The sequence below is a fragment of the Populus trichocarpa genome, chromosome 10 (assembly GCF_000002775.5).
Source record: "Populus trichocarpa isolate Nisqually-1 chromosome 10, P.trichocarpa_v4.1, whole genome shotgun sequence".
Taxonomy (NCBI): Eukaryota; Viridiplantae; Streptophyta; class Magnoliopsida; order Malpighiales; family Salicaceae; genus Populus; species Populus trichocarpa.
In genome coordinates, this window is record NC_037294.2 from 11,460,546 (window position 1) to 11,484,266 (window position 23,721).

The window sequence follows — 23,721 nt, forward strand, 5'->3', positions numbered from 1 at the left end:
TTATTAATCATATTAAAATTTAAATATTTATATTCTATTTATCTAATTTCAGATATTAAAAACCATTCATTAATTTCAGTTGATCTACATGGAATTCGATTTAAATTACCACACCTAATATAATTTAACCCTTTTCTATTCTTGGCATGGGAGCATATGCTTGAATAATTCTATCCTCTTTTCTTCCGGGGTATTAAAGCAATTTCGACAAGTGCACATTTGAAAAAGATTTCAGCTTTCTATTTTTAATTTATCGTCCATCGAAACTCGAGAGAGAGAGAGAGAGAGAGAGAGAGAGAGAACTATTCTGGTGGCGTTGCGACGGCGGGTTCTCTTATCTGAGAGAGAAGGCACGGTAAATGCTCCACTGACCAAGAGAAGAGATCTCCACGCAAAGCAATCTCCTTTCTCTCTGTTTCTTTTTTCTTTCTTAGATCTGCAATTAGTCTAACCTTTAAATATTATTATTTAGCTACCTCTACAGAATTATTTCACTGGAAAAAACCCCCCTTTCTTGCTCTAATTTCGTGATAATTATCATCACGGAAATTAGAACACCTGCTATTAATTTTTATTTATATTAATAGGAGGGATTTTTTTTAACTATTTAATTATAATTAAGAAGAAGACGAAGATAGAGGGGTTTTTTCTGTGATTTTGATCGGAGCATGTTTTGATGGTAATGGGGTCTGACAAAGAAGCAAAGGCCTCCTCTTCTCAAAACATGGACATGTCTATCGCAGGCAAGCTACTTCTTCGCTCTCTTTCCGCTCTTACTTTCATGATTTCGATTTCAAGTTATGTCTTTCCTTTTTTTATTAGAAAAATCATCCGTGAATTGAACTGCTATGAATTTTACGTCGATTTGAACCTTCTGGATTTTCCATGTAAGCAGATCCATGATCTAACTGCAAAAGAAAATTTTCAGTTTTGAATATCTTGTGCCTTCATTTTTCGAGGTTTCCATGTGGTAAAGTTTATTTTTTTATCCGTTTTATTTTGGCGGAACAAGGTGGAAATGATTAGGTGAGCGTGTAGGTAATTTAATTTAGCTCAGCATATTGACAGTAGAAAATGTGTATGATAGAGAGAGCTCGTGTTGCTACTTGTTGGCCTGCTTCCGGTTGAAAAGGAAAACCAGGAACGCCATACAATATGAAGTTTTGAAGGAATGAATTTTTGTACCTGCCAAATTCTATGGCCTGAGAGAATTGCTGTATTTTGCAGGTCTTCACGAAAGGCATCAGCAGGAACTCGAGAATTTGACGATGACTGGACAACCCTTCAAAACATTGAAGTTTTTTGTTTTGGCTATGGTTCAATACTGTAAGAGATCAGTATTCTACCTTTTGGCTAAAGGTGGTTGGCTAATGCTATTAAGCACAGTGGTAGCAGCTGTTGGAATTGTGCTTGTGACCATTGACGGCCCTCATGAAAAGGTATTGCAGCGTATAGAAAATTGTAGGTACTTTGAGTTCACTTAAAGTTATGTTCCTATGGATGAAATTATAAGTGAAAGGTTATGTTTTGTATGTTTTGGATTGCTACTGCCATGGTACTATAATGTTCCCTATGGTCAAACCTTTTCCCATGCATGTGAATACATTAAGATCTGCATATGCTGTTTATCTCTCTCACTGTGAGCATTCATGCTGTTCCATCATTAACCACTCTACTTCAAATTTACAGAGTGGGATTTTGCTTACTTGCTGTGTCATGTTTCTGCAGCATGTTGAGGAACTTTCTAATTATCTGCGATTTGGATTGTGGTGGATTGCCCTTGGCGTTGCATCATCTATTGGTCTTGGTGAGCAAAATTTACTTTGATGAATATAAAAAAACTCTGGCATTGGGAACAGTGAAGAGTGTCGGCAACTATATGAGTGCTTCGAATTTGGGGGCAACTTTTGGTGCACATAATTATTGATAATGTTTTTGCCACATAAGTTAATTTAGTACAAGTTTTTTTCTTAGTTTTGTATTCCAAGGTTTTCAAAATCATAAAATCCAACATTGTAGCTGGACAAGGGACCCTTTATCTTTATCATCCTCTTTATCCTTGCCTGATAAACTCTAGTTGCATGGTAGTTAGGCTGTGCCCTGTGCTTGTAAAGTGTGTCAATTTACTTCTCACATGATTTTTGGTCTATTGTTTTGGCTTCATTCACATAAATTAATTTAGATCTGCAATTCACCGAACTTGATCTCTTATCTCTTCTTTTGTTTGTTTTCTTAAATTTTATTTCAGGATCTGGTTTGCATACTTTTGTTCTTTATTTGGGTCCTCACATTGCCTTGTTCACGATCAAGGCAATGCAATGTGGCCGAGTTGATTTAAAAAGTGCTCCATATGATACAATACAGCTGAAAAGAGTTCCTTCATGGCTTGGCAAAGATTGCAAGGAGTTTGGGGACCCAGTGTTTCCATTCTCACATGGATTGCGGGTTCCTATTAGCAGCATTTTGTTCCAGGTCCAGATAGAGGCTATTTTGTGGGGCGTTGGGACTGCACTTGGGGAGCTTCCTCCTTATTTTATCTCAAGGGCAGGTATGCGCTAAGTTTCTGCATTTGTAATACATTTATCTGGTAAAAACAATTGCCGAGAATGAAATGCTTATCTTCTGATCTTGTGACCATCCATATGCACTGAGGTTGATGTCATACTATCGGACTGAATGTCTGGATTAATATGATAGTTTGGGGTATCAGACATGATTTTCTTCACAGATTATACAGAGGACTATTTTGGTTTTTCCACTTTTGAGATTATATGAAACCTAGGATCTTTAAACCCCATTTATTACTAGGGAGACAATTTAATCCGAACCTAATAGATATCAACCTGAATAGATGGATATTTTTTCGATTGTTACTTTACCCAATGAGTAGTGGGTAAGGTATGAATATTGTCAAACCTGACCCAAAACTTGTCCGAACCTAACCCAAAATATATTTTTACACTATATTGATATATTTGTAGAACATTTAGATTTTTTTTAATACAATATGATATATACACATCTTAATATTAAAATAAAACACGGATGTTATATTTATAATTTTATAATTTAAATCTGATTATTATTATTGGATCATAAATAATAATTAGATAATGAATACCCATATAGATAACCGAAATCTGATGATAGTTTATGAATATCTAAATTTTTTACTCGATAGGTAACGGGGTAGGGTACGTATATCAAGAAATATGACCCGCGGGTACCCATTGCCACCCCTATTTATTACCAAACATGTTTCTATTACTATTATCAACAACAACAACAACAACAACAGCAAGGCCTCAATCCCTACTAGTAGGAGTTGGCTGTAACCAAATCCACCTCAATATCAAGATGCACCTCAATATCAAGATGTTGAAAGAAAAAAAGAAAAATATCATGGGTTATTATTCTCAAGTGCATATCTGATTCTTTTTTTCTTTCTTTTTTTTTCTTTATGAGAAAACTGTTTATTCTATCTGTTGTCATTGGTGAGAGTATGGTAGTTGCTGAACATTAGTTTTGATTTAATATGTTTACCTCTCAGCATAATTGTTCTTGCATGTATTTGATTTAATATGTTAACCTCTCAGCATAATTGTTCTTGCAAATTGATTACATCGCTTTGAGCAGCACGTATATCAGGTAGCAAGTTGGATGCCATGGAAGAATTGGATGCTTCTTTAGATGAAAATAGTGGAATCATAGCTACTCGCCTCACAGCAATCAAACATTGGCTTCTGACCCACTCTCAACATTTGAACTTCTTCACGATTTTAGTGCTTGCTTCGGTTAGTGCAATGCCCATCTATATTTTATACTATTAAGTTTTTTCTGAAAATAGCTCTGATTGTTCCACGAGAGACTTTTTTTTGTTCTCTTGGTGCTCATGCCTGCATTAAGATCCTTACTGACTCTTCCTAGTTGAAATGCTCTGACATGCATTCAATTGCCCTTTTTAAACCTGTTTAATGTTTGTAATCTATCCTCACAGGTGCAATATTTCCTTAATAATTTGACATTGTTTTAGTGTTCATGTGGGGCAACTACCAGGTCTGATAACAAATGGGCCTGGCTTCTTACAATTTTTAAAATTTTGTTCAAATTACAAATTATATTTTTAGATAATATTGGCTCTACTCTTACTGTTTTCATTGTATTTATGAGGTGTGCTTTTCATGAAACATAAGAACAAAGTAATTTTATTCTTCTATGTCATCAGATACATGGCATTGGTACTAACAAGTCGACGTTGATTAGTATCTGTTCATGCCATATTCATTCCTTATTAATGTGCAACTTGCTGATGAGTTATACTATTTTTAGGTGCCAAATCCTCTATTTGACCTTGCTGGCATTATGTGTGGACAATTCGGGGTTCCATTTTGGAAGTTCTTTGCAGCAACATTGATTGGAAAAGCAATTGTTAAAACTCACATACAGGTTTGTGATATATCTAAGTTTTCTTTATATCTCTCAGACCTTTTAAAAACTTTCAGCTTATAACAAGTTTTAGGTGCTTTTGTGCTTGAAGCTTCAATTCTGTGATTGGTGTTTTGACCATCCTAGTTCTCTTAGTTTGGTATAAATGAATTTTTAGCATTGATAATATTGTTAAGTACTTTAAAATATGGTGGGAAAATGGAAATCAAGAGTTGAAATTAATGTTGATCTGCTAAAAGGTGGTGTTGGATGCTGCTTTATTCTTGAATTGCTTGTGATCGGACTCTTGGTCGATTGTTTTTTTGGCAGACGATTTTCATTATTTCTGTTTGCAACAATCAACTTCTTAACTGGATAGAGAATGAGTTGATCTGGGTACTCAGCCTTATACCTGGTTTCGCTCCTGCTTTGCCTCACCTCACAGCAAAACTTCATGCAATGAAGGAAAAATATATGGCACCTGCACCTCCTGCATCCTCAGATATGAAGGTACCCTGATTGACCGCAATAGCTACATCTAGATGGTTCTTGTATAAGTTGACTGTAGGGTGCAATTTTTTTTTGCATTCAAATGCTTTTAATTCTCAGCAATATTGCATTGATTGTCAGGTCTGTTTCTAATTTACATGCCCTCTTTGTTCATTCATCCCCAGGTCAAAAATTGGGATTTCTCATTTGCTGGAATGTGGAACACGGTTGTGTGGCTCATGCTCTTAAACTTCTTTTTTAAAATTGTGAATTCAACTGCACAGAGTTATCTGAAAAAACAGCAGGAGAAGGAGATAGGTGCATTGACAAATAGTGCATCAGCTTTGACACATTCAGATTAGGAGCCTGACCGAAAGAACTATGACACATGCATTTCTGTTTTTCTTCCTTTTTTTTTTTTTCGTTTTTTCAATTAGCTTAGGGAAGTTAAAGTAACAGCTCTTTCGTAAGTCGCTGAAAATCTGTCTACATCAGCAAGTTCCTGGTAGAAGCTTGTATAAAATAGGAACACGATGGCCAGTGTCATACTGGGAGAGGCATTATTTTGGGTAGTTGTTCACCCATTGGTAAGAACTGTTGACATGTTAGCGGAAACTTACTATTATTATTCTTTGGAAATGCAAGACAAATTATCTGGTGATTGATCGTTGAGTGCTTAAACTTTTCGGATTCTAATATAACGCTGTATGGTTTCGTCAATGGGTTTGCATGCCTATGCTCTGAATTTTAGCCTCTCTTGTACATACGGATTCACCATCTCAGAATTTGTTTGATGCCATTGAATGTATAATGGGCGTATTCCGCTTGCTTCATGTCTCTTAATTTCAAGACCTCGTTTCCTGCACGTTAATATACACAGACAAAGCAGAGATGATTTTCTTCTCTCTTACTAAAGTTCTTACAAAAACCTCTTGAATCCAGGAATGCTGTGAGAAATAAAACCTTCTAATTTTTGAGGTTGGTGGTTAGCAGTGTGCCAGCTTGACTCGGAGGAGTACCGCACGCTGGTAAAATCTTTTTGCCAATAAAATCTCTTGAACTTGTTCTTACAGTTTTACGAATCAAGGTTTCAGGATGAGAACAATCTGTCTCCTCCTCAACTGCCAAAACTCGATAATTAATGATAATAGAAATATAGAATGACATGCAATCATCAATTACGTAATGCTTTGAATTATATATATTCTCAATCCGAAAGGGAAAAAAAATATAAAATCACCATCAACAGAGGTGAGAAATTGAAAGGTGCGCCGCTGGATTGGATCATGATTTAATTCCGAGCTTAGTTTCTATTGATAAAAATTATGGGTGAAAGAAATCCCTTAGTCCCAACTGGGTTAGTTGATCCTCAAAATATAAGTTCCTTTATTTCTATTAAAATAAAACAACATGAACTTGGTAACTGGCAATAGCGTTTGGTTGGATCGGATATATAGTAATAATAAAAAATAAATAAAAAGTTATAAGAAATTAAATAATAAGAAACGAATGCTTAGTGAATATTTAAGAACTTGAAAGAATTCATAATTATATGAGTTTAAATCCAGTTTTTTATTTGTTTCTGTATTTTAGATTATCTTTCAATCTATTCTATTAGCAAATATTTTCATACAAGTAAAAAAAAATGTCCTCACATGAGAAATTCAAAGTACATCAAATTTATTAAAAATAAATATATATTTTTTAAAAAATTTATCACGTGATATTAAAATTTGTTTTTTTATGTATATTTAATTTTTAACAAACATAATTGGATTTTAGTTTCTTGCACGGGGTATTTCTATCGTTTTGTATGGAAATATTATGCATGGACATAATAAACCCAATTAAAAATATAAAGATATTATAAAGACATTACCCACTATATGGATTAAATCATTTATTCTTTTTATAGTCAACAAATGCAATTATTTTGCGTAATGATTGCTGGATTCCCATGAAAGGTCGTGTCTATGTGTTCAAAAATGAAATGAAGAACACAGGGAAACCATCATTGACTAGAAAAATGAGGGATGATAAAGAAAAGATTTGGGAAGATGGAAAGAACATACAACCAAGAACTAATTATTGCGTTGAATCAAGAACAAAGAAATGAACTAACAATTTTTATGGACTGATTATTTTTTATTTCTAAAAAAAAAAAAAACTGTCGTTGACATACATTTTGTAGAAAAATTCAAATTCACTCATAATAGGTAATACTAAAAAATATCTCTCACAACCATCTAGTTGGTGGCCCAGTAATAAGAGCTTGGGACCAAGAGGTTTGCTTCCTCTGTGGTCTCAGGTTCGAGCCCTGTGGTTACTCATATGATGGCCACTGGAGGCTTACATGGTCGTTAACTTCAGGGCCCGTGGGATTAGTCGAGGTACGTGCAAGCTGATCTAGACATCCACGTTAAACTAAAAAAAAAATATCTCTCACGCACAAAAATTAACAAATGAAAAAAAAAAACGAAGGAAAGGAAAGCTCTCACGAGCATCTCATCTTCTTCCACGTCATAAAGAATTACTCACTATACCGAGAATTTATTCTCCTTTCTCATATAAAGATAGAATTTATGAATAACTTTTATGTTGAAATTGAAATTTATGTGAGGAAAGTGAGTACAAACATATCTAATAATTCCTCCAATTTTTTTTCAAGAATTGTGGTTACACTCTAGATTGCTGTGAATTTATTTTTTATTGTTGTTTGAAGACTATTTTTTAAAATAGTTTTTTAATTGAAAATATATTAAAACAATTTTTATTTAAGATCGAGATATTAAAACTATCAGAAAACATTAAAAAATATCAATTTAATATTTTTTTTATTTGTAATACAGATCATGTATTTTTATAAGAGTGTACGTATTTGGATTGAAAAATATTAAAATGATATTTTTAAAAATAACATTTCATGTTTTTAATACCAATATATTAAAATCATTTAAAAAATTCAAATCTTAAAATGTAATGTTTTTATAGCTCATATGTATTTTAAAAAGTGCTCTTAAACACTGATTACATATCACTGACTTTAGAAATGATAATGTTGACTCGAGATACGTTGATAACTCTACTGGTGTTATGGTTAACAACTCAATACACACTATCTGCCATGTTAACCTACGTATTAGTTCTAAAGGACAAGTATATGAGCACTAGGAGAAGGAAAGGTAATCCGGTGGCAATACCGTCTGACTCAGTGTTGTGGAAGGCCATTTGTAAAGAATGGGACACGGTGAACCAGAATGCAACCTGGAATGTAGGGAATGGCAAACGGATTTTATTTTGGAGAGACAGTTGGTTGGAGAGTTATGGGCCTATCATTAATCATTTAGAGAGGGAGGTGCAGGTAGAAACTCTTGATTATACGGTGGCTGATATGGTGGATGATAGGGGCAATTGGAAATGGGATGTGTTTGCCCATCTAATTCCTATGCAAATTGTGATGAGCATTGTTGGATACACTCCACCAATGCAAGATGGAATAGACGACACGGTGGGTTGGGATCATTCTTTAAATGGAAAGCTTACAGTCCGAACTGCTTATATGGTTTTAGAGGAAAGGGGGGAGATGGATCAAGACCCTATTTGGAGGTTGATTAGAAAGTGGCAAGGCATGGAGCGTATCAAAGTGTTTCTTTGGACGGTAGCCCATAATTCTATTATGACCAATGACCTGAGATATCGGAGACATTTAACAGCTAATAGATTTTGTGATCATTGTGGTACTGAAGTGGAAACATTAACCCATGCGTTGCGCGATTGCCCTAAAGCTCGCAAAATTTGGGAGGTGTTCGTAAAGGTAGAGAATAGAGAGTTATTCTTCAGTCAAAATTGGTATGCATGGCTGGTATCAAATATGTCCGCCAGAAATAGAAATACGGATCATGGGGCTTGGTCGTTGGAATTCGAAATAGCTCTATGGTATATTTGGAAAGAAAGGTGCAATAGAGTTTTTGGAGTAGATCAGGGTAATTGGTTTAGGGCTATTCTTGCTATAAAAAGAATGGTCCGGGATACTGAGTTTACTCAAAGGCATGGTAATGATGAGGGAAGAAGCAGTAAGGAAGATACTCAGGTTGGGTGGAAATACCCACAAGAAGAGCGGATCAAGCTAAACGTGGATGGATGCAGCAAAGGAAATCCAGGAGTGGCAGGTGCTGGAGGAGTGATTAGAGACCATTTGGGAGCGTGGATAGGGGGTTTTGCAAGGAATATTGGTATTTGTTCGTCAGTTAATGCAGAGTTATGGGCGGTCTATGTTGGGCTTCAACTTGCATGGGATAGAGGGTTTAGGAAGGTGGATTTGGAATCCGATTCCAAAGTTGTAGTGGGTCTCATTAATGGGGATAGTGTGAGAGTGGACAAGAATTATAATATAATTATGCAGATTAAAGGTATGTTAGGGAGGAATTGGGAAGTAACAACTTATCATGTGTATAGGGAGGCCAATTGTGTGGCCGATTGGTTGGCAAATTATGGGCTAACTAGGGATTTATTAGACAGGGGATCAGATGTGTTAGAAGAACCACCGTCCGGGCTTTATCCCTTATTGTATTATGACCTGATTGGGTCTACTGTTACTCGTTCAATTTAGAAGGGCTTATTAGCCCCGATTATTACCAAAAAAAAAAAAAAACTACGTATTAGCATGACAAATTGCTATATTAATCTCTTAAACACCCTATTAATACACACATGGAAGGACATAATCCTGGGTGTGATAGCGTTAGCTTCCTCAAATGTTCGAAAGCAGCTGCACAAGCGCAATAGTGAAGTGGGCATGGGTGGGTCGCTCTTTCCATTTTAAAATGATTCTCTTGTGGGACCTTAAACCCTTTAAAAGGGTTCAAAATAACAAGGGACAGAAATTAAGGGGCAATCATGCTAAGAGTTAAAGAACACCTGAAATGGCCAAAATCCAAATATTCTCATCACCTCCGAACACTTGCATGATGATGTTCCATCATGTTCGGGAGTGTATTATATATTGTTTTTTAAAATATTAAATTGATAAAAAAAACATTAAATTGAATCTTTTAAAAAGAATTAAATTTTTTTTTTTAAAAGACAGATAGATAAACTGTAATGCAAAACAAAACATTCGTATCATGGGCAAGTAATTTCAATTCTACTTTGGAGTGCCCACTTCACCTTTTCCTCTCTCTCTCTCTCTCTCTCTCTCTCTCTAGTGACAGACACGCGTCACTCTCCATTAACTGTAAGATGTTGCCGCGTTAAATAAAATAAAAGCTGAAGAGGATAAAAGAGAGGTGGGGTAACACGAGTAGAAGAGAGGAGCCCGCAAGTCACACTTCCAGGCAGGATATACACATCAGCACATACGTCGCTAATCTAGAACGTGGGCCCCAAAGCTGTCTTCTAATGGGGACCACAAGCGAGGGCCACTTTGGTAGCAAATCATATCTTTCGTTTACAGTATTTTAATTTCTCCCGCGAACCTTCCCTTTGCTATCCTGGGTTTTGGCTTTGGGGGTCTCAACAAAATCATCTATTCTAGACACAATTGCAACCTTAAGGTGTGATGTTTATAAAAAATCTTGAATTTATCTTAACTTCAGATTATTATTTTTTATTTTAATATATTGATATAAGACATAAATATTAAAAAAATATTATTTTAATGTATTTTTAAATAAAAAATACTTTTAAAAATCGATCCTCCTACAATCTTAAGCACCTGCAGACATAACTAAATCTCGTACATGCTTCCTCCTTTTAATTTTACCGCAAAGATAACTACATGCCACAGAGCACCCCTCTGAAAAAACAACAAAGAAAGAACAAACAAATAAAGACAATTACAGAGCAATACATTGTGAGAGATAACGTCATCACATTCAATCCACAAGAATCGGCAACGGCAACGGCAACGGCAACGTGCAAGACAAAGACCATAAAGTGACAAACCCCTTTTCAAGGGTCAAGAGATGACGTGGTAGTACTTCACGATTTCGCAAAGGCAAAGTAGGGTTTTATGCAACATGGACACTACACTAATAAGTGAAAAACCAAATAATTGCAAGCCAAAATCGGAGCTCTTGTTTTCAAGTTTGAACCTTCCTCAGGCAAGGTGCGCCGGTGTATCTGCAAAACAACCTCTCTCAACAAATATGACAAACCATCACCCCCTCAATTCAATACAGCAAATCCCACGATGTTCTATAAACCTAGCACGACTAAATTGTCCCAGAAATTAAAATATGACACCATCACACAAGAAAAACAAGGATGGAGACAGATATTAAATAAAAAAATTGGGTGGGTTTACTTTTATATGTGCAAGACATAATTCATATACACCATCCACTGCACGATATATATGTTGTTTTAGAAGATACTGCCTAATGCGCTTTCAGGAAAATAGAATTAGACCCCATAAAAAAGGGATGGAAAATCTAGCACAGTGGAGAAAATAACTGACCCATGAGAGGGAAAGGTAGTTCTTTTTCTTCACCTTTCCACGTCCATCTTTCCTCTTTTTCTCTACAAAAACACTTGAACCAATCTTTTCCCATGTCTTTTCATTCCCAGCCTCTCGTCATCAAACCAATCAAATTTAACTAGACCTGACCATCAACCCTGTCAGCCTATAGACACAGGTGTACAGAGAGAGATAATACGCACGGCGAGCAAGTCCAGTCAGCAGACAACATTACTGCCCCCATTGGTTCAACTTCATTTTACCAAAATTTGGGTTCGGATCCACATGGCGTGCTTCCTTGAACATTTCTCACCCCTTCATTCTGCCAGAAGGCATTCAAAATGTCATTTCCTTGGCTTGTTAATTGCTTTCCCTTCATAAATTGAAAAATCCCCAATCAAACCAATCTACTAGTCTTTTTCAATCTTCTCCGATCCGCAGGTTGCCATCTAAAGCACCAGGCACATGATTCTATTCGCCAGCAGGTTGTTTCTTCTCTGCCGGTTTCACCTGAACCACAGTGGGAACAGGATGAACATAAGAGAAGCCAGCAGGTAAAATCTGATGCGGCTTTCCAGCGGGATGTGCAGCAGCAAATTGGGCATGGATAAGACCCTGTGAAGGTAAGCCACCTCCTTTCATATTGTTAGCAGCTGCCTTTGCAGGATCAGTACTACTGGTAAAGGCAAGTGTGACTGGAGGACATAATGACAACATCCCTGTAGAGGAGGTAGCTGAAGTGCCTTGTGATTGCTGCTGCTGCTGATCACTACGGTGTCTTTGGAGATAAAACCCACCACCCGCTGGTGTAGTATTTGTTGAACTTGCCGCATGAGCTTGCATATAACCATTAGTGTACATTAGCTGAGCCTGAGCCTGTTGGAGTGCATGCTTTGATAGCGGCTGTTGATGTGACATTTGAGGCTTTGTACCAGAGTTAGATGAAGAGGTGTTGTGAGGATGACCAAGGATTGATGGAACATTTCTTCCCCCAACTGGAGACGATTTTTGCACAGGTACTGATGCAGAGTTGGATTGTTGAGATGATAACGTAGAAGATTGACCACCTTTGTTACCCGTGGAAGCGGATGTCCTCGGACTTCCACCTGCACTCTTAGAAATTGATGTTGTGGGAGAACCAACCATCATCGGAGGAGATGGGGATTGGTTACTGCTGGGATTTGGTTGCCCTTGTGGCGAAGCAGATGGTTTTTGGTTAGCCGCAAAAGATATCTGTGTGTGACCTCCTTGTGTTCGGCCTTGTTGTTGGGGAAGATTTTTGAGGGTTGGTGAAGCTGGGGTTAGAGATGGAGAAGGAACTTGAGAGGTGGTGGTCCTCACGGAATTTTTCCACTGGGGTGATTGAGCAGGGCTACTGCTGTTTTGAACAAAATTTTGAGGAAAAGCAGAAAGTGGATTAGGGAACTTGGTGGCCATGGCTGATGATGATGAAATATGATCGGGATAAGCACTTCCATTGCTAGTTGCTGGGGTTTTACTACGAGAGGAAGCTGCAGCCACAAATTGGTGCTGCTGCTTCTGAAGCTGAAGAATTTGCTGCTGCTGCTGCTGCTGCTGCTGATTCCGCTGCATCTGCTGCTGTATACTTGGTGCATTTGCACCACTGATAGTAGCTGACATAACAGAGCCAGAGGTCCGAGCAGGAGTAGTCCCAAGGTTAAGAGTTCGGGCTGAGCTATCAATGACATTGTTGACTGGCATTGTTGAAATGGGGGAGTCCGTTAAATCTGCCCGAGAGAACACAATTGACTGCCCAGCAGTTAATGGAGCCTTTACTCCTGCAATGGCCTTCCTCTCTTCTTCCACGTTAGAAGTGTCATTTCCTCCAGTTTTCCCTTCTTCAGAAACACGGTAATTCTTCTTCTGCTGTGCTGCTTGGGCAGCAGCAATTAAGTGATATCCATGCCTTGCTGCCTCTGGGAGGCTTTGTAGAAGAGCATGATCATGTGCAATTGATGAAAAATCAAGTCCCGGGGAAGCAGTGGTTCCATTGATGGAAGTAAATGACATGGCAAAAGCCTGAGAGGTTGAAGGTTCAGCCCCAGCCTTAGAGATCTGTGTTTGTGGTTGCTGGGGTTTCTTTTCACTAGTATTGCCACTTGCACTATGGGCACCACTCATCGGTGTGGGATTCATCAAAGCAAAGTTTGCTGGATGTATTGGCATTAAATTCTGGCCATAATGACTCATATTTGGACGGGAGACTTGACTGTCAGCAGTTGAAGGGCTGTCTTCACCACCAAATTCACTCTCGAGTTGACGAGCTTGGTGAGAAACATTCTGATTTTGCATCTGCTGCCGTTGCTGGTTTGGCAGGGAATGGGGCAGCTGGTTTTTAGGGCCAGGAAAACCTTGCAGATTTCCGCCATCTCCACCAACTCCACTGCCATACAATCTCTGCTGCTGATTCTGCAAATGCTTCTGGGATGATGAGGAACCACTGGTAATGCTCGGATTTTGATGGCCTTGTTGGCTTTGTTGTGTCTTAGTGGATGGCTGCTGCTGCTGAAGCTGTGAAGGATGGAGCATTTGAGAAGAATAAAACGATCCATTAAACAAAGGCATTGCCTGAGGATGGGTTCCTCTATAAGCTGCTGCGGCCCCAACATGAGCAGGTATGGGAATCGGGAACGCTCCATTCTGCATAATTGCCAAGTATTGGGTTTCATTGCCTGGGAGATTCGGGTAGTTGAAGCTCATTGGTGTAGGACCAGCTATAGCTGATGCTGTGGAACTCATTGAAGCAGAACTTGAGACACTTGAAGAGGCCACACTGCCTGCAGCAGGAGGAGACTTCACACTTCCAGGTCGGACAGAAGCTGCTGCTGCTGCTGCAGCAGCAGCAACAGCAGCTTGTTGTTGATTCAATGGGAAGATGAAAGTGGGTCCATGCTGGAATTTAACAAAAGGAAAACTAACACTCAAAAAACCAAAACCCATGGACAGATCACAGAGTTAAGAACATTACAACTCAAGAGACGACCATACCATGATATTACTAGGAGCACCTGGCGGCAGGGCTTGCTGGAGCAAAATCTGCTTTCTCTGTGCAGCTTCTGCAATGTTGGCACCTTGAGAATTCTTCTCCTTCCCACAGGGACCAGGAAAAATGGCAAGACTCTGTCCCTTTTCTTGCGCAGAATTCACACCTCTACCTGCATGCAAGTCAGCGGATGGCACCACATTCATATTGCACGCTTTAGCCCCATATTGTAAAGCAGAACCAGCAGCTGGTGGCCAGAAAGGATTCATCCTTGTAAATTGCTGGTAACAATGAATATTCCTTGCAATGTAGCAATGTGTTGCACACCTTTTTGGCCGTGGTTGGCTAAAAATTAAATGAGGAGGCTGCAACAAGTTCACAAAATACCCATCAGAATGGAGGAGGGATTACATTCTTTTCCAGATGCTCAAACAAGCGTTACATACCTGTATGGCTGCAGAAGACACAGTGCTTCCATCCATGGATACAACTCCTTGTAGAGGTGCCATATATCTGCCGATACGAAAATGTCATTTCCCCAGAGAAGAGAATCTAAAGCATTGTACGGCCAAAGAATGAAAGAATCAAACAACACCCAAAAGACAATACCCCATGTGAGGAAGCCCACCGGGCCAGCCAGTCATGGACATTGGCAAAGGTAAAGAACTGGATTGCGCTGAGAATGGGACAGAAAAAAGAGGAACGAAAAAAAATTGAATCAGCAACCCAATTGGAAAAATTTGACGAGAACAACAATTCTCAATTTAAAAAAAGAAGAGGAGAAATCCGCTATTTTTTTTTTACCAATTTTCTCTGTGTTGGGTTGCTGCTGCTGCTGCACATGCTGAAGCAGCTTATTTCTACTTATAGTAACAGTGGCGCTATCTCTATCACCCTTCCCTGGATCAAGCTGGAGATCAATATTCCTCTCTTTATTAACAATTGGCTTCTGGGATTCAACTTGTTCGCCAATAACTTTTGTCTTTTTCTCTACAGGTTCCACATTTATATCTTCCTTTACAACTTTCAATGCTTTCTCATCTTCTTTGACCATCACAGGCTTCTTTTCCTGCCATATTGAACAAGCAAAAGCATAAGAACCAACATCATTAATTTTTCACAAACCGCATCATAACAAACAGATAAGCAGATAAGTCATAAAAAGCAGAAAGTACAAGGTGGTCCCACTCACCGTTTCCCCATATGTGACCATAGATTTAGGATCTACGGCCACAAAATCAATCTCACTGTCCCTTTCTGGAGATGACCTTGATGGAGGAGGAGCCTGTGACTCGATGAAAATAAAAAATAAATATATATATATATATAGATTACAATCCCAGAAATGAATTTTCCTAGAGGAAAAGTATTATTATTGTAAAATTGTGAATAAATCTTCACCATCAGATCTATCTGAAACTTCTCTTCTCGCTGACTATCAATCTCAGAGACCATCAAATTCCTGTAAGAAAAAACATCCGGGATAACCAAAATCAGATCCCAGGGTTCAGAACAACGAAGAAGATCAAAATCAAACAAGCGTCCATTTAATCGATGCTCACGCTTTATTTGCTGTCAAACTCTCGCAATCATCACCCAATCTAAGACTAGGAGTAGATTCCTTCTTCGGAGACCGTGTTTCTTCTATCAGTCCACCCAAATCTCTACATTCTGATTCTTCAGTCGTGGGCTTAGAATCCGATATCGGATGATTCTCCAGCTTAACCGCCTCCTGCAGCTGCGCCTCTGTCATTGCGGGAGCAGCTTGATTAGCCAATAAATCATGTGAAACTCCACCATTTTCCGCTGCAGATCCCGAGTTCTCTAAATTAGAAGAATCAATTCTTGCAGGCTGATCAACGTCAACCTTGGCTATTGACAAAATGGAACTATTACGAGCAGGAAAGTTTGTGGGATGCTCGTCATCATACTTGACTGGGCGCGGTCTTTTCCTCTTAGGTGCTGCAAATCGAAACCAAAACCCAAAAAAAAAATTACATCAACATAAGGAATGAAATCAAAATGAGGAACCTTTGCTATAATCACATCCTTTTCCCTTAAAATCGCCAGAGCATTGAGGAAGAAAATGAAACCGCTTCTGCTCATGAAAACTCACCAATTGCAGACATGGGAGCAGCAGAAGAACTAGAATTAGATGGTGGGATAGAAGATGGCTGAGGAACAGTGGACTGTGAGTTGGAGATCGGTGAGGAAACTCTGGATTTAGCATCACTGGTAGTTTTATTGTGGTTCGCTTCTCTGAAATCAAACTTGATCGAATCATTTCCCATGATTTCTTGCTTTGTAGCTCCTTGAGGTTGCCTCAGCAACCCATATAACACCTCAGCGATCTCAAACTCAATCTCATCTTGTGCAGAAGTAGATTTTGAAGAAGATTTAGGAGGTCTCTGTTTCGGTCCATTAGGTTTCTACAACAGCAAAAGTAAAAGCAATCGTCAGTTTATTGACCCAAAAATTATTAAAAGAAAAGGCAAAATCCTGTAGAAATGAAGCAACGGACCATCTTCTTTTTCACTGAAGCATTGGAAGATGATGGAGGAGAGACAGGAGCCGCCGGAGAAGCTGAAGCTGAAGCTAACATAGCTGGTCCACTCGATCTTACCGGAGATATTGAAGCTTGACGGTGAATTTGCTCACTACCAACTCCACCACTTGAAGTCCAACATTCATGTGACCTCTTTGTAGATGCTGCAAAAGAAAACCAAAAATCAGCAATCAGCTAAAATTGAAAAATTTGCCTTTGTATATTAAATCTCTTCCAACTCTATACCTGACCGAGCTTTTCTAGGAACCGACACACCAATCATCTCATCAGTAGCCTTCCACGGTGTAACTGCAGCAGTGGTATTCGTCATCGTCGGCGCGGCTCTAAAAACTTTTGCCTGCGGCGGAAAGCTCTTCCTATGATGATGATTAGACATAGAAGAAGAAGATAAAGAAGAAGGGTTCGGTGGGAGCATCCTCATGGAACTTCCTGCAACACCAACCGCATCATCGTCATCTTCATCTTCGTCATCATTAACGCTCTCTTCGTCTGAGGTCTCGTCTCGCTCTCCATCTTCCTTATTGCTCCCGTGCATCAGTCTCTCCCCTCTCCTCCTCTTACTCCTGCCGCTAATACGATCTCTATCTCGGTCTTTCTCACGGTCCCGGTCCCGGTCCCTGTCTCTATCCCGATCCCGATCCCGATCTCGATCTCGATCCTTTCTTCGATCTCGCAGCTTCGTTGTTTCTTGCAACTCCACTGGTCCATCATCTTCTGCAATAACGAACACCAAAACACATCAGAATTAATACGAACGGTCTTGATTTAACAGGAGCCAAAGAGAGTTAGATCTGATGAGAAATCAAACCTGGAGAGTCTCTTAGGCTGCTACTTCTGTGTCTTCTTCTAGACAAACCATTACTAGCTGCCATACCCACTCTTCTTGCTTCTCTATTTCTATCCATCTCTTTCTTTGCCTTTCTAATAACAAATCACTTGTAATCAGAAAGTTTATCTCATCTCTCATATCACCAAAAACCACGCATAATTGAGTCTGGCTCACTGGGTTTTTCAGAAATACCGATGTATTTGATCTTATAGAACAAGTGATCTTTTTTTTTTGGGGTAATCAAGGATTTTCGACCAAGAAAAAATTTCGGTGTTGAAACATCCTAGCTTTCACTTATCTTCTTCTCTACTTGCCCAGCCCCCCTTCACTCTCTCTCCCTCTCTTCCCTTTTGTGTTCTCGTCTTCTCAACCCTCTTTTCTAGCTATATTTCATCTCATATCACTCTGAAACTTACTGCCAAGGCCTAGTTGACGGCCACGATTTTTAGGTGTATTCCACGGTTAGATCTAAACCATTATTGCACGACACATCATACGGTTCTGATAGGCTGTCACCAACATGGCAAAATCGCAACCCTTAATACCCTGCCTCTCAGCGACCACTTAACTTTTTTATTGCATAGTATTTCCACGTGGCCGCCTTGTTTATTTCTTTATGCTCAAGCTTTCCATGTTCAGTTAGAATTATTTTTTAAAATATTTTTTATTTAAAAATATATCAAAATATTATTATTATTTTAATTTATTTCTCGCATCATCAAACTTTAAAAAAAAAATACACGATGGCCACGGAAAACGACCTCACTCACTGCCCCGATTTTGCTATTATTTTATTGCAATGGCAATTACAACAAAAAAAAATATTAATATAAAATTGATTAATAGTTTAATTAATTAATTCAATGTTTGAAGAGTGAGAAAATACTGTTGCCCACGAATCACTATCAAAATTGAGAGGGCCCACTGCCCTTGCATTTCACAAAGAGATCTCGAAACTGGCTATAACCGGTTACACTGACCTTGGTAAAAGCAACATTACGATCACAAGGAATCTAGGTGACCGCAGAAAATATCGTTCCAACCGGTGAAATTCATTGTATTTCGGTTCCACGTTTTCTTATTTCCAATATTTCAATAAATTATTATTATTATGGTATGAGAGTAACTCAGACAAGAACATGTGGGCTCCATGTGAAAGCAATCAAAAAACTGTAATCCAACGCGTAGGATTGTCATTAGCCAGGGAAACACCCTTTTCAACCGTTGGATCACATCTGACGTGGATATGGCTTCATTTAAAACAAAATCCCAGATACCAACGAAAAAGCTAGTCCGAGCTGGCAGCACCGCACCAAAAAAACATTTGTCAGCTTTCTCATTTTGATCCGTGCGCCATATCATGACTGTTCATTCTTTCAATCTGACGGCTGATATCAGTTGAGCAGCAGGGGAGGAAACTCGAGTCACGGTCAAGAGAAAGGGTGGGACACAGAAACAAACACAGTTAGCTGCCGATCTAGATACTAGAAAGAGAGAGAAATTATTTCCTCCCTTAGGTGTTGGCCTTATTGTCACGTTCGCGAGATGGTGGCAGCTCGTTAGGTGACGTGTACTGGGCCCCACTTTTAGAACCAGAAGCGGAATATACTCGCTTGGTCAAATTTCACCGCGCAGTTAAAAGGTATTAAAAAAGCAGCATAAAATAATAATAGGATAAAAAATGAAAGGGAAAAAAACAAGTTCCCTCTGATTTCCCGCTTTCTACTCCACGCACTTATAGCGGAGAGAGTTCGTTCACATTCTGCGTGCACTAAATTAAAAAAGTAGCCGTCCAGCATGGCAGAGTCATTTTCGTTACGTGTCAGTGTTTTTATCTACCACGTGTAGTTCTCTTTCACTCTCTTCACTTGTTCGCGCCTTGGATCTTGGAGTTTTTTTCTCGTTAAAAAAAATAGATAAAATAATATAATGTAAAAAATATTTAAAAAAATATCATTGATTAGTTCTCTGTCACTCTCTTCACTTGTTTGCGCATTGAATCTAGGAGTTTTTTTCGTTAAAAAAAAAATATAAATTAATATGGTATAAAAAAATATTTAGAAAAATATTATAATTTAACGAATTATAATTATTATTTATAATTATTCAAATTATAAAATTATCAAACACACGAATTAATTAAAAAAAAATTATTGGAAACAAGATTCAATCCACTTATACGACCTTTTACGATATCTTTTGATTCGTTTCATTAAAATATTTTTAACAGTACTAGTAATGTTATTATCAGTGTGTCTTCAGAATCATTCTTTTTTCTTTCTTTGTTTTATCTCTCCTCGCTCCTGTAATTTATAAAGAGATAGGAGAGAAAAAAAAGTAAAAAGACAATAATTTTGTTGATATATTAAAACTCTGATGAATACAATATCAGTATTGTTGAAAATATATCAACAAAATAAATTCAACAACACCAAAAAATATCACAAACGGTAAACGAAGTGGGCTACATAAATCATCCAAAGGTGTCGAGGTCACTTGCCTTCAAGCAGCTTATATGATCCACTTTGATTATTATTGGTGACTTTTTTTATATTATTAGATTTGTTTCGTCGAAATCTTTTAAACTTTACAGGTTTTGTCATCATCGGAGCTTCGATATACCTTTGAAATCTTTTTATCTCTCTTTTTATTAAATTTTATATCTAATAATTTTGCAATTTAAAAAAATTATATAACACTTATAACCCGTGAAAGACAAATATTATGCATGCCTCTTAAATTGTTCTATTTTTAAAGCATTTTTTATAGTGTATTGTTTTATAAAAAAAAATACCATGTTAGAAATCCCAAAAAACTCTTGGATGATGTTATTATTACTCACCATCTCTCACTTCATTTCCTCGAAATAAATATCTTTTCTTTAAATGGGAAAGGATAGAGTGACGAGAAGGTTAGATATTATTGATTGAGGCTGATAAGATATTGATGCCAGTTGTCTGCTATAAAAGTTTTTTTCTAACAATGTTGTGTCATTTACCAAAACCATGAAAAAAGAATTATTTTTGGTGGCCACGTCATAATTAGGGCCCACGATAAATGGTTGGCCCACCACAATTGATCACCTTCTCTTCCTTTTGTTCGCTTTATATGTATGGACGAGAGCATTGAAGAGGGCGGGCTTTTCCTTTCTTTCCCTCGCTATCCCGAGGAGTTGTCATGTGTACAATAGTTGGCTACGTCACTACTGCCTCCGTGGATGTCACATCCTCGCTATACCGAGGATGTCATCTAATGTTTTTTTATATTAAAATGATTTTAAAAAATAATTTAAAATAAAAAAGAATTTAAGAAACACGGTTCGCTGAACTCCCAAAACACAACTATAGCGACCATGTGAGAACCCCGGCCGCCAATAACTTGCTATATTTACAATTCCAACCTATTCTTATACTTGTTTAACCATCTGTGTTTTACTATGTTGGAATTATTGTGTGCTTTATCATAATATATCTTGGATGGATTGAAGTAGTGTTTTTTTTATAATTTTTATTTTTATTTTTGAATATTTATTTTGCACAATTTTATCTTTTAACCCAAATTAGCCTTTTATTACATTTTTTCTTTTTGAGAAAGGGTTGAATTAAAAGCTAAGAAACTGAAGTAAAAATCACGGGTAACATAGAGAGCGGGATGAAAATTTCGTTACAGCATTCATTTTAATCCCTCGTATTTTTTAGATATTAGATGACCAGTCTCTTGAATTAAAAAACAATACATTTTGATACCTAACTTTTTTTTTCAGTCCTTTTTTTTTGTTATTAGGAGGGAGAAAGAGTCGTTGTATTCTAGTTTAGAAAGAGAAAATAGATGTTGGGGAAGATTTCAGCCATAAAACAATTGATTTTTGTGTTAAAATATTCTATATGACGAGGGAGGTTACGTTTAGGTGTTTTTTTTACCTTAAAAACACATAAAATAACATATATGGACTCGGGAAATTTTTTTTATTTCGGGTGGATTTGGGGTGGTTTGTTGGCTTTTTGGTGGGTATGGATTGATTTAACGAGGTCTTTATGGTGTTTTAAAAGTGTTTTTTTTATCAAAATGGGTTGAAAATAGGATTTTGTGTGAACAGCAAAGGAACTCGTTTTTCCGGCCACTGTAATGACCAGATTTTGGGTTTCTCAGGCGACGCATCAGTTTTTTAAAATAACTAGAGCACATGACACGTCGTCCGCCCTATTAAACTTGAAAAAAAGGAGTAAAGGCTCATGCATGGGCCGTTGCTTTATTAGGCCAAGGGTCGAGTCTGGCTTACTAAACCCAGCAGCGTCTGGTCTGATTCTTTTTTTTATTCTTTTTAAAATTTTCAGTTTTTAAAAAATAATGCATTATTTGTGTCTATTTTTTCAAATAAATTTTGGGTTTATATTTTAATTATATTGTGATTATATTTTAAATAATACTGGGTGTGTTTGATTTTTAGAGAGGTAGGTATGATTCATTTGTGATTTTTTCTTATTTTTATATGGATTAAATTTGTTTTTTTATATTGATTTTTTAATGTGCAACATTGTATTTTTTTAATTAATTTTCATTAAATTTTATATGTGTGTCGGTTTCTATTATAAATTTTATGTGTTTTTCTATTATAAATTTATTTTGATTGAAGAATTCATTAAATATAACCATGTAAATTACCATTATTGTGATGTTAGATATGTTGATCTTTAATTCTCTCGTGGTTTTTTCAATTACATTTTTGTTTATTGTTGATGATTTTTTTTTTATTGATTTACACAATGGTTACTGGGTTGTTTAATTAGATGCGTGCATAAGTTTTTTTGATTTATATTTGAGAGTTTTTTTGTGTAAAAAAACACGTTGAAGAATTTTGTATATTCATTTTTTTATCATGTTTTGATGGTTAAGATTTGATGCTTATTTTTATGATTTTTTCTTAAATCTTTTATGAAAGTTTTATTGTTTTTAGCTTCACTTTTAAATCCAAGTTTATAGTGTACTGTTATTTTTTGGTTTTTGTTCTTTTGATTTTTATCATTTTCTTAATGTTGTTATTTTTTTCAATTTAACTCACTCAAAATTTATTTTTGCCTTTTGATTTATTTTTTATTGTAATTTTTCATGTATAATGTTTTCGGTCTTATAACCCGGTTCATGGTTTAAAGAGTTAACATTAATTGATTTTTTTTGTCTTATTTTTTTATATTCATATTTTTTTTTATTTCTATAAAATTATTCTATTCTCATTTAATTTTTACTTTATTAACAAATAAAATCATTAAGATATTTTTGAAATATTATAAAGATATATTTCCATAATATTAACAAGCGTTTATCTTTTGCATTGAATCATTGTTATTTTTTCACTTGGTTTGTTGTTAATATCTTATTTTCTAATGATATTATTAAATTAACAGAGTTTGTTAAATCACTCGAGCTAATTATCTAAATATTATATTTTTTTATTTTTAAAAATATATATTTTTATTTTTAATATTTGTTATGCCAAAACAAAAATTGAACCGCGAGATTGGGCATGCCACCTAATTAGTTAATTACTAGAAGATTAGGCTTGTTAGCGCCCGTTAGTTTAATCGGATGTTTAAAGTGTTGTCAAAGAGCATTTACTGTATTTACAATTGATATTTGCACGTCGTCATTAAGGCATCCTGTGACAGGAGTGTAAATATAAGGGCTAGACTATCGTGTATTGTCGGGCATGGTTGTTTCATCAGTTTATTTTTGGCCCTTTGAAACTTTTTAAAATTGTCGTGTACATTATTCGTCTATTGATAAGACATTTCTTTTAAAATGTCTTCCTATATGTTTTGAAACTCGTGTAGCTGTACATACCTCATTTCGTAGGAGAGGAACGTCGTAAAACGATGCGTTCATCAACTCATTCACAGTTAAATTTATAGCTTATTTAGTATATGTTGATTTTTAAAATAATTTTTGTTTAAAAA

At 36.8% G+C, this 23,721-nt stretch overlaps 2 protein-coding genes and 1 long non-coding RNA gene across 7 annotated transcripts; 1 reads left to right on the plus strand and 2 right to left on the minus strand.

The window, feature by feature from the left end:
* The first annotated feature begins 220 nt into the window (after positions 1-220).
* Positions 221-5,577, plus strand: LOC7496584 (vacuole membrane protein KMS1). Of its 2 annotated transcripts, none has more exons than XM_024611172.2 (8): positions 221-743; positions 1,228-1,439; positions 1,729-1,807; positions 2,249-2,548; positions 3,649-3,794; positions 4,330-4,446; positions 4,756-4,935; positions 5,100-5,577. In XM_024611172.2, exons 1-8 carry the CDS (start codon positions 677-679, stop codon positions 5,274-5,276), a joined length of 1,278 nt encoding a protein of 425 aa, XP_024466940.1. In that variant the 5' UTR covers positions 221-676; the 3' UTR covers positions 5,277-5,577. The 2 variants fall into 2 exon arrangements, with proteins under 2 accessions (XP_024466940.1, XP_002314707.2); XM_002314671.4 differs by having other exon boundaries at positions 222-743; positions 3,637-3,794.
* On the minus strand, positions 3,448-3,738 carry LOC127905845 (uncharacterized). Its single transcript, XR_008060318.1, has 2 exons — positions 3,590-3,738; positions 3,448-3,543 (listed from the first exon to the last, which is right to left on the minus strand). It is a non-coding gene; the product is annotated as an uncharacterized LOC127905845 (long non-coding RNA).
* A 4,961-nt stretch (positions 5,578-10,538) lies between the features above and the next one.
* On the minus strand, positions 10,539-18,183 carry LOC7459029 (protein TIME FOR COFFEE). Of its 4 annotated transcripts, none has more exons than XR_002984320.2 (13): positions 17,750-18,183; positions 17,167-17,655; positions 16,897-17,084; positions 16,492-16,804; positions 15,938-16,337; positions 15,777-15,837; positions 15,568-15,660; positions 15,180-15,444; positions 14,985-15,051; positions 14,822-14,888; positions 14,381-14,740; positions 11,372-14,284; positions 10,539-10,708 (listed from the first exon to the last, which is right to left on the minus strand). XR_002984320.2 is itself a non-coding variant. In XM_024610519.2 (12 exons), exons 1-12 carry the CDS (start codon positions 17,844-17,846, stop codon positions 11,843-11,845), a joined length of 4,839 nt encoding a protein of 1,612 aa, XP_024466287.1. In that variant the 5' UTR covers positions 17,847-18,183; the 3' UTR covers positions 11,192-11,842. The 4 variants fall into 4 exon arrangements, 2 of the variants coding, with proteins under 2 accessions (XP_024466287.1, XP_002315782.2); XR_002984321.2 differs by having other exon boundaries at positions 10,539-11,034; XM_024610519.2 differs by lacking the exon at positions 10,539-10,708 and having other exon boundaries at positions 11,192-14,284; positions 14,381-14,737.
* Between the last annotated feature and the right edge of the window lie 5,538 nt (positions 18,184-23,721).